Source organism: Lactuca serriola, chromosome 5 (assembly GCF_051521515.1).
Source record: "Lactuca serriola cultivar US96UC23 chromosome 5, Lser_US96UC23_V15, whole genome shotgun sequence".
Lineage (NCBI taxonomy): Eukaryota > Viridiplantae > Streptophyta > Magnoliopsida > Asterales > Asteraceae > Lactuca > Lactuca serriola.
This window is the reverse complement of record NC_136412.1, coordinates 106,190,072-106,211,354: the sequence shown is the minus strand read 5'-3', so window position 1 is coordinate 106,211,354 and position 21,283 is coordinate 106,190,072. Positions and strand designations below refer to the sequence as shown.

The 21,283-nt window shown below is 34.4% G+C and overlaps 1 protein-coding gene across 1 annotated transcript; it reads left to right on the top strand.

Annotated features, from left to right (window-relative positions):
• Positions 1-2,085: 2,085 nt before the first annotated feature.
• Positions 2,086-19,845, top strand: LOC145049721 (uncharacterized). Its single transcript, XM_078998092.1, has 4 exons — positions 2,086-2,895; positions 3,066-3,273; positions 5,059-5,574; positions 19,664-19,845. The coding sequence occupies exons 1-4, from the start codon at positions 2,086-2,088 to the stop codon at positions 19,843-19,845; spliced, it is 1,716 nt and encodes a 571-aa protein (XP_078854218.1).
• Positions 19,846-21,283: the final 1,438 nt, after the last annotated feature.

Sequence of the window (21,283 nt, the reverse complement as noted above, 5' to 3'; positions counted from 1 at the left end):
TGTATTTAAATTGATTTGTATCAAACATGATTGCTATTGTATTGCTATGTTTCTTTATGTATGTCTATGCAACACGAAACATGAGAACTTATCGTACTAAGGCCCTTCCCTTATCTCTAACCATTAACTCTTTGAGCCAATGGTCATTATGGATAGCGCTATTAGGAATTGACAACTCCTCACTCGCCCGAATCGCTGGAGTGCATGATACCATATTCATCTATGGAACGATAAGCATAGATCTCGATAGGGCTTCAGTCATAGGTTTGGTTGAGACTCATTGTTTGCTCATACACATACAAACGCGTTTCTCGTTATAGCAATAAACTTGTATTCCTTAATAGCAATCATCTTTGTATCATTAAAGCAATGTACTTGTACTTACGAAAAGCATTATTTCAAGCTCGCTTTTATAAACTTGTGATACTCACCAACTATTTTCATAGTTGACGCTCGTTTTACATGCTTTTTCAGGAAATCATTAGTAAGTGAATGTAAAGATTCATCATCATAGAGCATGCTGCATCGTGTTGAAGCTATTATGAAGTTATATTTTGAACAATGTTATTTTGAAAAACTTGTATTCTGTTTCGTTTGAAGCTATGGGTTGTAACTTTTAAATATTGCTATGGTGATGTATCTTTATCTTTTGCATTGAAACCGTTATCGCTGTCATACCTTGCGTTTCCGCTTTAGCGGGGTGTGACAGAAGTGGTATCAGAGCTAAAGTTATAGAGAACATCGGTTTTTCTTTAAGAAAACACAACCTATAACTAAAACTTACAAAGAAATTCTTTTTACATCAAACATATTACTAATATAATTAGGTCGGGAGTTGTATTATTGGACCTCGATTAAACATAGCCTGATCACCTATGTTTAATTAAGAAAAGATTTATACAAAGCTTGAGCTAATTATAATGGGAATATGTTCAACAAAAATATTTGAGAAAACTTTATTTCAAAATTTCAAAAGGTTAATTTTGGTGTGTGTAAGCATTGCATATTATAGGCATGCATTGTCATTTATTTCATATCTCATTGAAACTATGTCACAGTCCACTATGTCAATATCGTCATCTTCCCGTGCTACCGCCTCAGCCGATGAATCCGGCTACGTCACTGTTATTCCTCGACGTAATCTCCCCGCCTCGGTAGAAGAAGACCCATCAGAGGATACGGAAGATACTGGGAACTCAGTGGAGATCAGCAATGACGACGCCCCGAGTCAACGACGCGAGGCATCACCGACATCGGTGTTGCCACAGCCACCGCTTTATGGACTTCGCATTCGGAGGACGGCGAGGAAGAGTGTTCCCATTCCAGGAAGGATACCCGCCAGCACAGTAGGACATGGCACGACAGGACCTAGCGGAGCAGGACCCAGCGATGCAGGACCGAGAGCACCCTCACCTCAGCAAGTCATAGGGATACCTGTCAGACAGCCAGGTATGACCCCTGAGGAGTCCCGGAGATTGCAGTCGATAGCAGCGGGCCTACGTCACAGTCTCGCTGTGATAGCTGGGCATCGAGAAGTTTTGGATGAAGTCTTGGCAGGAATGGAAATCCTGTATCAGCATTCGATGGAGACTGCTAACACTGCTAGTGCTGCTAGACGAGAGGCAGGTCATGCGATGACAGCATATTATGTGTTTGGTGGGCTGTTCCTGATTGTGGTGTTGATGCTTCTTGTTGGGATAGCGATTGGCTTTTGGTTCTGATTTCAGTATTTTGTTTTATTTTGTTTTGAAATGAAAACCCATGTTGGGTGTCTTTTGGGAAAAATATTTAAAACTTTATTTTGGGATTGATGTATTGGTTTGGTTTTAAGATTATTTCAAATGGTAATGAAAAATTTTATTTTATGTTTGAAAACTTTTACTATGAGGTCAAACCCTAAAATTTATTTGGTAAATAGTTGAATAAAAGAGATTTTTCTTTTCTTTCCTTTCTAAAACCTATATGCATAGTATTAATGCAAACCATTAGTTTGACAACACTTGCGGTTTTCAAAATAGTAGTGAACTAAATATTATACATTATTTTATGTATTTATACGTATTTCTTCTCCTGTGTCATAGAACAATGTCAGGCAGGCCTAGTCGCGGGCGCCCACAGAACGAAACACCCGATGTTGCTCAAGTTGTAGCACAACAGCTCTTGGAAGCAATTCCAAACATTGTTACTCAGGTAACTGCAGGACTTAATGCTAACCAAGGAAGTAGTGGAGGAAACCGGGGAAACAATGAAAGAGAATGTAACTACAAGTCCTTTATGGCCTGTAAACCTAAGGAGTTCTATGGAAAGGAAGGTGCGGTCGGGTTGCTGAAATGGATTGACAGCATAGAGTCGGTCCTTCACATTAGCAAATGCCTCGAGCGCAACAAAGTTGAGTATGCATCTTGCCTATTCCAAGATAGGGCATTAACCTGGTGGAATACTCTAGTGCAAACCCGAGGCCGTACAGCAGCATATCAGCTAACTTGGGAAGACCTAAAGAAGCTGTTGATAGAGGAGTATTGTCCCAAGGATGAACTTCAGAAACTTGAATCTGAATTCTGGAACCATTCTATGGTTGGAACACAAATAGAGAAGTACACAGTCCGATTTCATGAACTAGCAAAACTAGTACCTCACATGGTTACTCCTGAGGAGAAACGGATAGATCGTTACATCTGGGGTCTGGCACCAGAGATTCGGGGAATGGTTACCTCAGCAAACCCAACTACCATTCAAAGTGCAGTAAGCCTAGCAAATCGACTAACCAATGATGTGATAAGGATGGGAGCATCAGCAAAGGAAAGCTCTAGTAGCAAGAGGAAGCCAACAAATCAGGGAGAGAAGAAGTTTGGAGGCAAGTCAGGGAGGAAGCAGAAAGTCTCAAGAAACTTTATGGTAAGAGCCCAGGAGCAAGAACCAGTGAAAACTCAAGGACAAGAAGTGCAGGAGCGAAAGCAGTACTCAGGGCCGCTTCCTAAGTGCAATAAGTGTAACTTCCATCACAAGGGAGCTTGCCCGGTGTCCAAAACTGTAAGCAAACAGGCCATTACTCGAAGTATTGTAAGGTGAATAAGGAGGGAAAAAGGACATGTTACGAGTGCGGGAGTACTGATCATCTCCGTAGAGCATGCCCCAAACTGAACAATGGACCTGGTAATAATAGACAAGGCCAAGCCAGGCAAAACTTTCAAGGAAATCAAGTTGGACAGCCAAGAGGTGTAGCCTTTGTGATTGGTGCAGAAGAAGCTCGTCAGAACCCTGAAGTGATAACAGGTACGTTCCTCCTGAACAACCATTTTGCATCAGTAATATTCGATGCGGGAGCAGATAGGAGTTTTGTTTCTTTAGCATTTAGACCGTTAATTGGCTTGAAATCGGTAAAGATGAGGAATGCTTATGCTATTGAACTTGCTGATGGGTATGAAATTAGGGCTAGTGATATAATTCCTGGTTGTACTTTGAATTTAGCTGATAAACTCTTTAGCATTGACCTAATTCCTATAGAGCTAGGTAGTTTTGATGTGATAGTAGGGATGGATTGGTTATCCAAAAATAGAGCGGACATTGGTTGTTATGAGAAAGTCATTAGAGTGCCTCTCCCTAATGGAGAAACCCTTATCATACACGGTGAGAAGCCAGGAAGAAGTTTAAACATAGTATCAAGCGTGAAGGTTCACAAGTACCTGAAGAAGAATTGTATTGCATTCATGGCCCACGTGCTAGAAAGAGAACCAGAAGCTAAGCAACTCAAGGAGATTCCGGTGGTTCAAAACTATCCCGAAGTATTTCCGGAGGAATTGCCCGGTCTACCCCCTTATAGACAGGTCGAATTTCGGATAGACTTAATTCCCGGAGCGGCACCGGTAGCAAAAGCACCATATCGCCTTGCACCATCCGAGATGCAAGAACTATCCGGACAACTTCAAGAACTTCTAGACAAAGGGTTTATTCGACCAAGTTCTTCACCTTGGGGAGCCCCAGTGTTATTCGTCAAAAAGAAAGATGGTTCGTTCCGAATGTGCATTGATTACAGAGAATTGAACAAGTTGACAATCAAGAATCGATATCCCCTCCCTAGAATAGATGACTTGTTCGATCAGTTGCAGGGTGCTTCCTACTTCTCAAAAATCGACCTTCGGTCAGGGTATCATCAGCTAAGAATTCACGAAGAGGACATTCACAAAACAGCATTTAGAACCCGTTATGGACATTATGAGTTCTTAGTCATGCCTTTTGGACTAACGAACGCACCCGCTGTATTCATGGATTTGATGAATAGGGTCTGTAGACCATACCTAGACAGGTTTGTAATTGTATTTATCGATGACATACTTGTTTACTCGCGGACCAAAGAAGATCACAATAGACATCTAAAGCTAGTGTTGGAGTTGTTGAAGGAACAGAAATTGTATGCCAAGTTCACTAAGTGTGAATTTTGGATTCGGGAAGTACATTTTCTTGGTCATGTGATCGGCGAAAGAGGAATCCATGTAGATCCAGCTAAGATAGAGGCAATCAAGAAATGGGAGACCCCCAAAACCCCGACAGAAATACGACAATTCCTAGGATTAGCTGGGTACTACAGACGCTTCATTGAGAATTTCTCTAGGATTGCTCAACCATTAACATCTTTGACCCAAAAGGATAGAAAATTTCTCTGGGAAGAGAAACACGAAGAGGCGTTTCAAATCCTGAAAAACAAGCTGTGCAATGCACCAATTCTGACTTTACCAGAAGGATCAGAGAACTTTGTGGTGTATTGTGATGCGTCTCATCAAGGATTAGGATGTGTGCTAATGCAAAAAGATAAGGTCATTGCATATGCTTCCAGACAACTCAAACCGCACGAGAAGAATTATACCACCCATGATCTAGAACTAGGAGCAATAGTTTTCGCCCTTAAGATATGGAGGCATTATTTGTACGGAACCAAGTGCACCATTTATACTGATCACAAAAGCCTTCAGCATATCCTGGATCAGAAAATGTTAAACATGCGGCAGAGAAGATGGGTAGAGTTGTTTAGTGATTATGATTGTGAGATACGATATCACCCAGGAAAGGCTAACATAGTAGCCGACGCTCTTAGTAGGAAAGAAAGAGTGAAACCTTCCCATGTGAGAGCTTTGGGAATGGTAATTCAGACAAGCTTGAAATCTCAAATCATTAATGCCCAGGAGAAAGCGTTATGCAAGGAAAATCTTCCCGGCGAAACTTTACATGGTTTGGAAGAAAGATTTGAAACCAAACCTGATGGAGTTCGTTATTTTAAAGACAGGGTCTGGATTCCAAGGGTTAATAACCTGAGAGACATGGTACTAGAGGAGTCTCATCGATCTAAATACTCCATCCACCCTGGAGCAGATAAGATGTACAAGGATCTTAAAGAGTACTATTGGTGGCCTGGAATGAAAAAGGATATTGCCTTGTACGTTGGGAAGTGTTTGACATGCTCAATAGTCAAAGCTGAACATCAGAAACCATCCGGGTTGTTGCAACAACCTGAAATTCCCCAATGGAAATGGGAGCAAATATCTATGGATTTCGTTACCAAACTCCCTAGAACTGCTAGAGGTCATGACTCAATTTGGGTTATAGTGGATCGACTGACGAAATCTGCTCACTTTCTCCCCATTCGAGAAGATTTCAAGATGGAAAAATTGGCCCAAATCTACATCGACAAAATTGTTTCTCTGCATGGTGTACCCCTATCTATCATTTCCGATAGAGATAGTCGTTTTACATCTCGATTTTGGTGGATGTTACAGAGGGCACTAGGAACCAAGATAGATTTGAGCACAGCTTACCACCCTCAGACAGATGGGCAAACAGAGAGAACAATACAAACATTGGAAGACATGCTACGAGCGTGTGTCATTGAGTTCAAAGGAAATTGGGATACTCATTTACCTCTAATTGAGTTTTCCTACAATAACAGTTACCACACGAGTATCCAATGTGCTCCATATGAAGCATTGTATGGACGCAAGTGTCGTTCGCCCTTATGCTGGACAGAAATCGGAGACAGACAGTTGACTAGAGTCGAACTTATCCAGGAAACATCTGACAAGATTGCTATCATCAAGGATAAGCTTAAAGCTGCTAGAGATCGTCAGAAAAGTTATGCGGATAATCGTCGAAAACCATTAGAATTCCAAGTAGGAGACAAGGTACTTTTAAAAGTGTCGCCTTGGAAAGGGCTTGTGCGTTTTGGTAAGAAAGGAAAACTAAGCCCGAGATATGTTGGACCCTTTGAAATCCTTGAAAGGATTGGTCCAGTAGCGTATAAACTCCAATTGCCCCAAGAGTTAAGCGCCATTCACGACACATTCCACGTCTCCAACCTTAAGAAATGTCTAGCCGACGAAACATTGATAGTACCCCTGGAGGAAATTAAGATCAATGATAAGCTGAGCTTCGTTGAGGAACCGATAGAAATCCTTGACAGGGAGGTAAAACAACTTAAGCGGAGTAAGATCCCGATTGTGAAAGTTCGATGGAACTCAAAACGCGGGCCGGAGTACACCTGGGAGCGCGAGGACTACATAAAGGAAAAGTATCCGCAACTATTCCCTTGCGATGACAAGCGATGACATAGAATGAATTTCGGGACGAAATTCTTTTTAAGTGGGGGATACTGTGACAACTGCCAATTCAGGTCATTCTCGGACTCATGCATCTCTATAAAAACCATTCATGCACAACATGCCATGACCTAGTAGTATAGATTAGGTCAAAAATCTTGCATAAACTAGGATCCAACTGAGGTCTAGGACTAATATACTTGATACTTACAATTCTAGTAAGTCGCTTAGCTACAATAGGAAATGCCAATACTATAATTAATAAAGCCTCAAGCTTTGTTATAATTGAAATAGGGTATAAAACTCTAAAAATAAATTAAAACATTCTAATTATACTTCAACATGTTGTTGAATATCAAACAATATTCCAAAAACCCTAAAGAGCCAAAAATCCAAAGTTATAAATTATAAAGCTTAAAAACTTTATAAAATTTGGCTATAAACTTCCTAATATCAAATTTTTATTAATCAATTATGAATTATAGTCAATGAAATAGAAATTAAATAACCAAGTATTAATCATAATTTATTTGTTGAAAACAAGATTTTAAATAAATCCAAATTTGCTTAATAAACACTTTTATAAAATTAGGATTTTTATAAAGATTTAGGAGGGAATTTTATAAAGTTTAAAATTTAGGAGAGAGGAGGCCAAAATGCATGCAAAAACCGGCCATCACCTCTCCCCATGCCCTCTCTCTTCCCCAAAACACAATCATTAAGCTTAAACCTTTACTCCACCTCTTCCCTCTTCACTCTCTCACTTCACTCTCTTCACACACTTCACTCTCTTCTTCCCTCTCTCTAAACTCACGAAAATCCTCTCAATTCTCTGCAAAATTTCGAGATTGTGAAGCCCTTGAAGTGTTCCTACTTCTCTCAAGGTCAAAACCAAGGTAAACAACAACATCTTCTTCCATAATTTCATGGTTAAACTTCTTTTCTTCTTAATCTTCTCTACTTTTCGGATCCTATGCCTTTCCATGGCTAGAAATCTTTATTCTCCCCTTGTGGTTTGTAGATTCTCACCATAACACAATGCATGTGTTAAAGATGGTGAAAATCCGGGATCAAACCCATGCAAGGAGTGGAAAAGATGCACATATGATCATGTGACATCAAAACCTAATATTTCATGTTCTTCTCCATTTCTTTTGTGTTCATGCATGAACAAAAGCATTTAAACCATTTCTAGTACATCTTGGATGCTCATTCATTCCATGCATGTATTAGAAATCGGGCCTTACCAAAGACATGCATGATGTTCTTGTTGAAATACCTTAATAATGCACACAAGCAAACATGCAATCTGCCAGATTACTTTGTTCGACTTTGAACAGTCATAACTCAGTCATTTCTTAACCAAATCATGATATTCTTTTTGTATTGGTTAGTTCCACGAATTAACTTTCAAACCCAACTGGTCTTACTGTAAAATATTAAATATCCGATTTTTGGCAGATTTTACAAAAAGGTTGCGCATACAGCTCTTTTTCTGTGATCACTATTTTTATCTTGCTTAAACAATGGCCTTAAACCCAACCATAAATCTGAGGAAAAATACCTTAGAAACTTAACATATCTAGTGAATGATGGTTGAAATTTCGTGGCTTAAAACCTCACAGAATGGGCTACACAAATTCATGAACTTCAGCCACATCTAGACTTCATGCATTATTGCATGCAACTTTTCTTAAATTGTTTGGAATCATTACCCTCATTTCTCTTCTGAATTCATTTTTTTTACATTTTTCCTTTTGAAAGCCCTTGCATGCATAAGATAATCTGGAAAATTTCAAGAGCTTTTGTTATTTCTTTGATTTATTAGAGTTATTGCTAAAACCAAGGGCATAAATCATATAAAATACTTCCAGAGGTCAATAAATCCTAAATAAATTCATGGTTGATACTTATGGGGAATAATGACCCCTCACCAAATTTCAGAAATTTTTGTTACTTTATAATACGATTTCTAATTTTCTTTTATTTAGGACATGATAAATTACAAAACCACCTTAGAGGATATGAAAATTGTATCTAACAATTTTCGCATACCTTAACTGTTATGGGTGACTTCAGAAAATAATTTCAAGATTTTTCATCATGTCTTACTATTTTTACCAATTCTTGGTAATTAAAATGGTCTAAAAATGGGAAAAATAGTTCTGATTATCCAAAATTCATGAAAATTTACCAGGATATAATATTATACAGTAGGAGGTTACATAAAAATTTTGAATATTTTTCTCTACTGTAAACTATTTTTCTCTTATTTTCTAAAGTTAATTGCACTAAAATACACTTAAATATACATAAATACCCAAAACCGGTTTATACATTATGAAAACCACTTTTTATATTTTTCCCAGGATATTTATACTGTAAATGATGTTACAAAAATTTATGGTGATTTATTTTAACTGTTTAATATTATTTCTTTAATTAATGACTATTTAAAGAAATAAAACAAGGAAAAATACAAATAACCACTGAAAAATATCTTTTATATTTTTCCCAGTGTAGTTATGTATAATAACAATTAAATAAAAAGTTTGGCTAATTTCGGAAACTGTTTTCTATTTATTTCAATTTTTATTGGAATAAATGCCCTTAAATCATAAAATATAATTAAACAGCTTGAAAATCCATTTTTATATTTTTCCCAGCATTGTATTGTGTAATAGCAGTTAAATAAAAAGTTTGAGAATTTTTATCCCTCGAATGCTATTTTCGTGAATTTATGTTGTAATAAGGACTTAAAAATTTGGAAAGTTTATATTCCAAGGTTGTAATTAATCGCCCGATATATATAGAATTTCATTACTTCAGAAAATGTGTAACTAATTGATATAAAATCCAATACTAAAACATAAATTGGCATTTCCCTATATGTAGAATTTAGTATATTAGCATTAGATATCGACATGGAAACTCACTAGTGCGTGTGTTTGATGTCGTAGGATCCCGGTAATAAGACGTTGGTGCATCCCGAAGTACTGCTTGTGTCTACACAAAATATCGTGAGTATTCACGCACTCCCCTATTTTCAGTTTTTATGTTTTGGGGTGGAAAAGCATGTCCAGAAAAACTATTGTTTGCATGTTGTATTTAAATTGATTTGTATCAAACATGATTGCTATTGTATTGCTATGTTTCTTTATGTATGTCTATGCAACACGGAACATGAGAACTTATCGTACTAAGGCCCTTCCCTTATCTCTAACCATTAACTCTTTGAGCCAATGGTCATTATGGATAGCGCTATTAGGAATTGACAACTCCTCACTCGCCCGAATCGCTGGAGTGCATGATACCATATTCATCTATGGAACGATAAGCATAGATCTCGATAGGGCTTCAGTCATAGGTTTGGTTGAGACTCATTGTTTGCTCATACACATACAAACGCGTTTCTCGTTATAGCAATAAACTTGTATTCCTTAATAGCAATCATCTTTGTATCATTAAAGCAATGTACTTGTACTTACGAAAAGCATTATTTCAAGCTCGCTTTTATAAACTTGTGATACTCACCAACTATTTTCATAGTTGACGCTCGTTTTACATGCTTTTTCAGGAAATCATTAGTAAGTGAATGTAAAGATTCATCATCATAGAGCATGCTGCATCGTGTTGAAGCTATTATGAAGTTATATTTTGAACAATGTTATTTTGAAAAACTTGTATTCTGTTTCGTTTGAAGCTATGGGTTGTAACTTTTAAATATTGCTATGGTGATGTATCTTTATCTTTTGCATTGAAACCGTTATCGCTGTCATACCTTGCGTTTCCGCTTTAGCGGGGTGTGACACTAACCATGGTTCTAGTAAATCTACATGATTTAAAAAATTGTGATGTCACAAACTCAATATTATAAAGAACAAAAATAAGAAAAATAACCATGTTTCTTGTACCTTTGGTCTGATGTTTTTTTCACCTTCAAAATAAGAGTACCATTGGGATCCATACCAATCAAGTTAAACCAGTGGGATCAAAGACTTTCAATAGCAGGATGCACATACTTTTGTGTACACTTAATGACCATGAAGAAACCTTATCATGAAGTTAAAAGTCAAAAGAACAAAAGAAAAGGGTGAACTCATGAATTGACTGTAAAAAATTTGTATTGTTCCAAATGGAAGCTACCTTATAGAACACTTCGGTTATCTCGTACGTAACATCAAACCAAAACAAATAACCCCCACAACAAAAATAATGGTTTTAAAATCACTTAATAGTAAGAGATTAGCATGTTCATGAACATTGTATCACAAGCTAATTATACATGTAGATATGAATCTCCAAAATGTATGTTGTTCCTAACCAGGTTAGAAGATGATTTTTTTGATAAAACTCACTGTAGGGATCATGTCCTCACTATATTCACCCGTCTCTGAGAAAGAAAAGTGAAAATACAATTTTGATCATGTCAGAAGATAATTTTTTTAATAAACCCAAATAAAAAAATGGATATAAAATTGGTTATACCCAAATAAGAAAATGTTTTCCTATATTGATACATCATAAATGCTAACAACTTATAAAGAAAATAACTAAAAAAAATGCAAGATATAAGGCACAATAATATATGTAATGATTAGCAGTAAACCCGTCAAAATTTAAAAAAAAAAATACAATCAGTAAGTCAATTAATTATAATATTACCAAGTAAATACAAATATATCAACTTGAACAACTGAAGACTAACTTCATTTCTCTTTTCAAGCTTTTCAGGGCCTGTTACGCCTGTCCAAAACTCCAAATTGATGCCTATCTCCTGCATCTACATCTGATATGATATAAAATGGTGAAAATGTTACTACTTTTTTCATTTAACCTAGAAAGTTATGTACATCAATCTATTTTAAGAGCATAGTGATGGAAATTAGTAGATTTGGAAATCATCTCATGTAATTTTCAGCCTTCACTATAATTAACTGATAACCTATAATTTTAAGTAGATCAATCTATTTATGAGCATAGTATTGGAAAATAACTCAAATTCAGATAGCCAATTTATGGTTTTTATGGTTTCTTAGTTTAGTCATTATGGTTTAAAAACATCATAAATGGTTTTTGTGCTTCTAAAACTTTTGATGATTGCTCATTATTACTAACTCCGTTAAGTTTTGTTCGTTAATTGAAAGGAATTTCATCATTTCACTATCATAGGGACAATTTATGATGCTTTCACTTATTTTAAAGATGTAAATAATAAAATAAAATAATATGCAAATGGCTCTCTCTCTCTCTCTCTCTCTTACACACACACAACTTAGGTGTACCTCAAAACAGTCAAACTACACTCACTTCATATTAAAAACACACAAAGACATGAACACACATTGTACACACTTAGTGTGTGCATTTCATAATTTGCAAATCTAAATGCAACCAGTTTTAATTAGCATAGATCAATTAATGGGTCAGATTAATTAATGAGTCGGATTCAGTTTTTCTTGTTTGACTCAAAAAAGTCAATTGTGCTTATTGATTAGCATACACTTAGTGTGTGCATTTCATAATTTGCAAATCAAAATGCAACCAATTTTAATTAGCATAGATCAGTTAATGGGTTGGATTCAGTTTTTCTTGTTTGACTCAGAAAAGTCAACTGTACTTATTGATTAAATGGAAATGCTCTTTTGTTCATGTTTCTCGGTAATTGACGCCGGAAAAACGTACCTACTAACAACGATTGAAGTTGTATGAGTTCCATGACAATCGGAATCTCGAGGCGACCGATGCTCCACCATTTCGTTCCTTTTCCCATTCGTTGATTCGTATCCGACAGACAAGTACTTAGCTCCGATCAGCTTCCGGTTACAAGATATCGCTAAGAAGCCTTCGTAGGCAACACAACTTCCCTTCCACTTAACCAAAACCGGACCTAACCCCCAATCGTTAAAACTCTCCCTCTCATGCCAAATCCATGTATCCAAAACTCCAATAACCAGATCCAATCTGAAATCTGACTCCTTCAATAACCTTGCACTATCAGACGTCTTAAGCCCTAGAAACTGCAGTGTGAATAATGCCAGACGAATTAAGACTCTGGTCGGAAAGAGCAGCGAGGGGAGAGTCGTACGAGTGTTTATGAGTCAGGAATATTGATGATTTAGCGTCGTTCTGAACTCGAATGATGAATGTGGTTTGGTGTTGTTGGTCTGTAGCAGAAACAGTAAGAATAAGAAGAAAAAGGTAAAGTAAGAAGTTGAAGTTTGTCACGGAAGAGATTTAGATTTTTCAGCCACCGTTGGTGGTGGTCACTTTTGGTCGATTTGAAAGTGAAAGAGATGAAGATTGAAGAATGGGTATTTGAAATTGTTTCAGTGCACTTGGGTACATTGTGAGTTAGAGTGAGTGGGTTTCTCTCAGTGTCTACTTATATTTTAATTTGTCTCCACCAAAATTGAGAAACAATGAGGTTAAGAAGAGAAAAGTAAAGTAAGAAGTGGATTTGATTATGGATTTTAAGGTTTTTGGGAGGATGGATAAAGAAGATGAAGATGATGATAGTAGGGGCACGCGCATGAGAGAGAGAGAGAGGGAGAGAGAGGGAAGGGCCCCCTATGCATATTTTTTTTAAATAAGTGAAAACATCATAAATGGTTCTTGTGGTAGTGAAATGACGAAAATGCCCTTCAGTTACCGGACAAAATTTAACGAGGATAGCAATAAAGACTAATCGTCAAAAGTTTTGAAAACACAGGTACCATCTATGATGTTTTTAAACCACAAATACTAAACTTCGGATCTACAGAGACTACAGGGACCATTTATGATGTTTTTTATTTAACTTTTAAAGTGAGTCAATTTGGATGATACGTATGTAGATGATGGGCCAATCTTTTTAAATAAGAACAAAAATAATATTATAAAAAATGGAATAAAAAAAGATATTTTGATTTATTTATTTTTTCTTATAAAAGAATTATATACGTGTTTACACCTAAGTCATTTTTTGTTATCTATTTATTAACTTTTTTCATTATCATTTTTTACAAAAAGTTATTTCTTTACATCTAATATATGAAAATTCAACAAATGCATCAATAGAATCCTTTTAAATTATATATATATATATATATATATATATATATATATATATATATATATATATATATATATATATATATTAGCCATTTTACCCACGCTAAGTGACGAGTGTAATTTTTTTTTTCAGAAATTAGTTTCTAGAGGCGATCAGTTCTTTCGCGCAAATAAATTACTACATCTAAACAGTTATCAATAAACGTCATGCTAGCAAATATGAATTAAGATACAATTTTTATTGCGTTTGTATCTATATTTCAACATATAATCCTTCCATGTCAAACGTCCTTTAGTATGAAGTCTTATACTTTTTGTTGAGAATGTTAAAAAATATTTGACTTAAAAGTCTCAATAAAACATATGACATATCTAATAGTCGTCTTTTTGTTTGTTATCTATGAATTTGTATTAATAAGTTACTTCTAGACATTTTTAAAGTGTTTACTATATAAAATTTATTTATGTTTTACAAATTTCAAAAAAGCACGAACTGGATTTCCAGTATCATAACCAGAACCACCGGTTCAGTTTCGGTTCCAATAGTCATGGAACTGATCCACGATGTCCAGTCGTCCATGGAATAGCCGATATATGAGTCAAATAATATTCTGTAACGTCAAATCATATAATCAACACATTTACATAAAATTTTTCAAAAGAATTTTAGTTTATAAACTTTTAATAAGAGATTGGTAATCTTCTTATGACTTCAAAACCACTTATAAATATTACCATATAATTTATGTCTAAACAAACTAAATTAAAACAAATAGGTATTTTTAAAGTATTACAAAAAAAGTTAATTAAATGACATCCCATTACGAATTACAAACTGCCTCTCAAGCTTAATTTTAACTTTGAAAAAACATGTAATAAAATAATTACATAAGAAACAACTCTCATTATAAATTTCAATATATACAACTTTAAATACAATGAAAGATCTTTGAACTTGCAATATATCAAACTCATTCAAAGGGGCATCTTAGGCATATTGTATGTTAAAAAATGGTTCCTGCAAGGTCATGTTAAAATACAAAAAACCAATCAAAAATTGATTAAAAAAGAGATAATCCATTAACCTATTATACATACGAAAATAGATAAACTTAAAGGCAACAGACTAAAAAGTCTTGTAAATAAAAATTCTAATTTTAGTTTATGTTTAAATATAAGCATTACATCTCACATTTACAAAATTAAAAGAACGAAAGTCATTTACTTTCGCATTCTTTGTTTACTTCACTTTTATGTCCATCCCCAGGAATGCTAATATTAATGCTATCAATGATCATTGTTGTTTATAGATTTTAGCTCTTTAATCCTTCCTGCTCATTTGTTCATCATTACCCCATCATCACTCAGCCAAAGTTCTCATCATATGTTTAAGAATACCTAATAAACTTAAAACATAAAAAAATCAAGTCCCTAAAGACGAAAGCTTAAACATTTTATCTAGTCTAGAATGTTCTCATTTTTTGTACTATTTTTTGACCCCTAAAACTTTTGGCCCAAAATGGTCTAGCTGTAACAAAGGTTGAATGCCAAATCTATGATTGTAAATCTCAACCTTAAATATTTTGATTTAGAAACAGAGTTAATTTCATGTCACACTATTAGGTATTCAAAATAAAGAGAAAATCTCAGCAGCTAATCTATAAAATGAAATGCCTATATGTATAATTATCATTTATATTGTTGACTTCTTGGAAAACTTTAATGTAAACAATTATAACTATCAAGAAAATGAAAAAATGGTTAGCTTGAAACATCAGCCTTGGGGAGTATGCAAGCACAAACAACCACTCACACTAACATAACATCCTACTTTCAATTTCTTTCCTGTGATAACAACATACTTTGTCAATATTCATGATTATAGAATAGTTTCAGTTTGTTGGTTGTTATAATCAGGGGAAATGTAAGCACTTTGCTTGTGCCAGTAAAATTTAAAGTGGATTGTTGTAATTTGGTATTTAGGTAAATACATTGCTATTTCTTGAGCACGATACTTATGTTCTTTTTGAACAACTATCAACATTTTCTTCTGTTTATGTGAAATGTTATAAGTAACTGGAAAAGAAATGATAGAAAAAAATTGTAGTAAAAACATAAGCTATTTCTTACCAGGATGATTTGGATTTCTATATTGGTCCTAATGACCCCTTACAAGGTATGGTTTTCCAGATCACGTGTATCAACAGAAGGTCATGGTAGTAAATTTGCATAAAAAACATTTATAAGAATAATCTATATGACATATCTATATTAGCTTCTTGTAAAAGAAAAATGATTTGGCCCCTCTTTTTGGATTAAACTTTTCAAACCTAACCATGGTTCTAGTAAATCTACATGATTTAAAAAATTGTGATGTCACAAACTCAATATTATAAAGAACAAAAATAAGAAAAATAACCATCTTTCTTGTACCTTTGGTCTGATGTTTTTTTCACCTTAAAAATAAGAGTACCATTGGGATCCATACCAATCAAGTTAAACCAGTGGGATCAAAGACTTTCAATGGCAGGATGCACATACTTTTGTGTACACTTAATGACCATGAAGAATCCTTATCATGAAGTTAAAATTCAAAAGAACAAAAGAAAAGGGTGAACTCATGAATTGACTGTAAAAAATTTGTATTGTTCCAAATGGAAGCTACCTTATAGAACACTTCGGTTATCTCGTACGTAACATCAAACCAAAACAAATAACCCCCACAACAAAAATAATGGTTTTAAAATCACTTAATAGTAAGAGATTAGCATGTTCATGAACATTGTATCACAAGCTAATTATACATGTAGATATGAATCTCCAAAATGTATGTTGTTCCTAACCAGGTTAGAAGATGATTTTTTGATAAAACTCACTGTAGGGATCATGTCCTCACTATATTCACCCGTCTCTGAGAAAGAAAAGTGAAAATACAATTTTGATCATGTCAGAAGATAATTTTTTTATTAAACCCAAATAAAAAAATGGATATAAAATTGGTTATACCCAAATAAGAAAATGTTTTCCTATATTGATACATCATAAATGCTAACAACTTATAAAGAAAATAACTGAAAAAAATGCAAGATATAAGGCACAATAATATATGTAATGATTAGCAGTAAACCCGTCAAAATTTAAAATAAAAAATACAATCAGTAAGTCAATTAATTATAATATTAGCAAGTAAATACAAATATATCAACTTGAACAACTGAAGACTAACTTCATTTCTCTTTTCAAGCTTTTCAGGGCCTGTTACGCCTGTCCAAAACTCCAAATTGATGCCTATCTCCTGCATCTACATCTGATATGATATAAAATGGTGAAAATGTTAGTACTTTTTTCATTTAACCTAGAAAGTTATGTACATAAATCTATTTTAAGAGCATAGTGATGGAAATTAGTAGATTTGGAAATCATCTCATGTAATTTTCAGCCTTCACTATAATTAACTGATAACCTATAATTTTAAGTAGATCAATCTATTTATGAGCATAGTATTGGAAAATAACTCAAATTCAGATAGCCAATTTGTGATACATATACATACATGCCCAATTTTTCATCCAATTAGTTTGTCTAATAATCTGTTTGATTCATTTGACTTGCATAAGAAAATCAAAACCTAATTAAGAACAAAAACCCAAAATGTTGATCTATGATCTAAAACAAAAAAAACATAACGTACACACACACACAACACACAAAGAGAGAGAGAGAGAAAGAGAGAGCGAGAGAGAGAGGGAGAGAGAGAGAGAGAATAGAATACCAAAGAATAACGAGTTAGGAGAAATGGAGGCTGGTCTGTCAGCAAGGTGTGTATGTATGTGTAAAGAAGAGGAGTGTAGCTGTGGTATCGAGGGAAGAAAGACGATGGATCAAGACTCAATTGAGCCAGGGTACGACGGGAATACAAAATGCAAGAAACAGTTTTACACATTAATGCTGAATAATCAAGCAAAGAAAACATATATTGATATTTACCTTAGTGAGATTAGTATAGAAGAAAATAGGATTTTTAGGGTCGATTAAATGATTCAAGTCACCAATGCCAATGCCAGAGTCTGAGCACGGTGGCCGTTGACGCTTAGCCACCGGATGGTGGCGGAGATAAGCATAGTGGAAATTGCGTTGTCCATGACGATAAGTGATGGTAGGGTTAGATAGTAATTTAGGGCAGAGAAGAGAGGCAAAGATGAATCGTGGTGGGGGTTGGTCGTCGGAAAAATGTTGCAAGGGTAGAGAGATGGTGGAGACGATGGGTGTTGTGAGGTTTTATAGTGGGTGATGTTTCACTGCTAGTACGATGGTGGTATAGGAGAAAAGAGGAGCATCTGATTAGGGTTTGTGTGTAGATGATACATTATGTTTTTTTTATTAAATGGATATAGTATAGGTTACATATGTAGTAAATAATAAGCATAATATGGTTGTACAAAGTGTATTAGGTTTTGTAACTCTTAAGATTCAAGAAATGTTGAATATATATATATATATATATATATATATATATATATATATATATATATATATACTAGGTGTGAGACCCATGTATTACATGAGTTTATTTTAAAAAAATTAAATATAAAATTTTAACAATTTGAAATTTTTGAATTTATAAGAAAAATGAGAAATATTTTGAATTATTAAAATTAATTAGGCTTTAATGTATTGAATACATTACATATATAAACCATTTCTAATAAATACCTTACATATATATTACCTTACATATTAAATATGAAATTTTAATTTAATAAAATGAAAAATACAATAAAATGACAAGTGGAAAGTCAAAAAATTTAAAATTTTTAGAAAATGACATGTGTCCAAATGAATGAGAAGATGACATATGGCAAAAAACTTTTCATTTATTATAGTATATATATATATATATATATATATATATATATATATATATATATATATATATATATATATATATATATATATATATAATTTGTCATAAGAAACATATTTCTAGGCCACATGCTATATTATTGATTTTTATACATTTTTTATGTGTCATTTTTTTAAACCCTTTACTTTTATTTCAGTCTATACATAAATTAAATTTAAATGTTTTATACTATTTAGTTTTTCTCATTAATTATAAATTAAATAATGTTATTTAAAATTTATAATCATTTTAAATATTATTTATACATAGTGATGAAAGATTTACAAATATATATATCAATTATTATATATAAATTTTTGTTTCTTAATGTATGTTTAAATAAATTATTTGTTATTATATAAGTTGTTTTATTTTTAACCGTATAACATATATGTAACAACCAAATGAACTAATAAAACACTTATTTTAATATTTAAAAATTATTACTATTGATAAATTACAAATAACAAAAAATAAAAGTAAATAAATAAATGATAATGAAAAAGCATCCAGGTACAACACAAGCTAGATTCTATACAATCATCTATAATTTTTGATCGTTTGAAGACTTCAAGCTTTTCGATGGTACAAAACTTTCATGGAATGTCTGAAAGTGGACACTATTGCGTTGTTTTTGGGTGATGTGGATATTACGAAATTACCTTTTTGCTTTGATAACCTACATAACTGCATAAGGATGTCATTTTTAATAATATTCCAATTCATTCAATTCTTTGGATATGCACTTCACTTAAAAAACAAAGACTAGATTGGTTAGTTTTAATTACCAACTACCTATCGCTTTATAGTATATATGTTGTACATTATTTGGCTGGTTTCTTGACTATCTTTTTTTTCGCAGACGACAATATTTTATTGAGAAAAGTAGTTCGGAAACATTTACAAATAATTAAAAGCATTTAGGCTGCGTTTTAGCTGTGGAAAAATAATTTTCATTTTTCTTTTTTCGTTTTTCGTTTTTAGTTTTCGTTTTTCGTTTTCATTTTTCATTGAAAAATTTAGAAAATACGTTTAGTTAAAGCTTATTCATTTTTCATTTTCAGTTTTACAAAATTAGAAAACGTGTTTAGATTTGTATTTTTATATTGGTTTTCATTTTTAGAAAAAGGTAGCGGTGGTAGGATGGGCGTAGGGACAATAGCGTTGGTGGGGGCAGCGGTGGGCGGTAGTGGTGGCGGTGGCGATGGCGGTAATGGTGGTGGCGGCGGCAATTGTGGCACTGGTGGTGATGACGGCGTTGGTGTTGGTGATGAGCTAGTGGTGGTGGTGATGGTAGGTCGGTGATTGTGAGTGACGTTGGGTCAGTATGTGTTGTGTGCTTGTAGGGGTGGGGTGGGTGTGGGTGTGGGTGTGGGTGTGGGTGTGAGTTTGTGGGTATGGGTTTGTGTGTGTTTGTGGGGGTGGGGGTGTGTGTATTTGTGGGGGTTGGTGTGTGTGTGTGTGGGGGGGGGGGTGTTTGTGGGGTTTGGTGTGTGTGTGTGTGTGTGTTTGTTTGTGGGAGTGGGCTTGAGAGTGAGTGTGGGTAGGTAGGGGTGTGGTGGGTTGGGGGTGTTAAGACAACAATAGGTAGAGGTGGATTGGGTGGGAGTGGGTGTGTGTTTATATTTTAGAAAAATTTTGGAATTAGAAAAATATAGAAAACAATGATTATTGGTTTTCCAAAACTTTCCAACTTCTTTGTAATTTTAGAAAACGGAAAATTTTCATTTTCATGAAAAATTTAGAAAAATAGACGAACTAAACATGTTTTCAAAATTATCATTTTTCTTGGAAATTTTTTTCGAAAAACGGCCTATTTTTTCGTAACTAAACGCACCCTTACTTTTTAAATTAAGGAAAAAAAATGGTAAAACTATTCCTTCTGAATGGCCCACGTCATCCAGTCTAAGACCCACGTGGTAGGTCGTAGAACGCTAGCGGTATTTTGGACTTGTCAAGATTTGAACATTGGACCGTATGTATGAAATTATACACCTCAACCATTAGGTTTTTTAGGGTTTGGGAGGAACAATGTCATTTCTATAATCAAGAGGTGTCATTTCTATAATCAAGAACACACTTGGACCGTAAACCCCTCTTCATGGGCTGTGAACACCTTTTAAGGTGTTAAACTTGCCCTTAAACACCTCCTATGGCTTGGGAAAATGTCTAGAATCAACCACAAATGAAAGTAGGGGCTTTAAACATCAATTAAACCAAGGAATTAGGAGTTTACGGCCGTAAACCCCCCCAAGGATTGGTCCATGGGTCGTAAACTCCCATAATGAAGCCAAATAATGCCCTAACTTCCCCATTTGACTTGGAAAAATGCATAGAACATAATATCCTTTCATTTAAGACCTTAACTCATGACGGGAATGACCAAGTGAGAGTTTACAGCCGTAAACTCTAAGTTTACAGTCGTGAACTCCCTTAAATGGTCTATTTGGAGCCTTAAACCCTTCTTAAGCCATAAATGTGAACCTAGCCAAACTCTACAAGTGATATAAGACCTTTTAGCATCCAAAAACACACCACCCATGAGTTTACGGCCGTAAACTCATGGGAATATGGTTTTAGGGCCGAAAACTCCATAAAGAGTTTACTCTTGAAGAGTAAACTCCCTAACTAGGCCATACACTCCCTTATTGCAACCCAATAGCCTCCTAGCACTTGACCAAAGTGTTTTCCGCACATTAGGATGCTTATACATATTTAATTAGTATTATAATTACTAATTGTA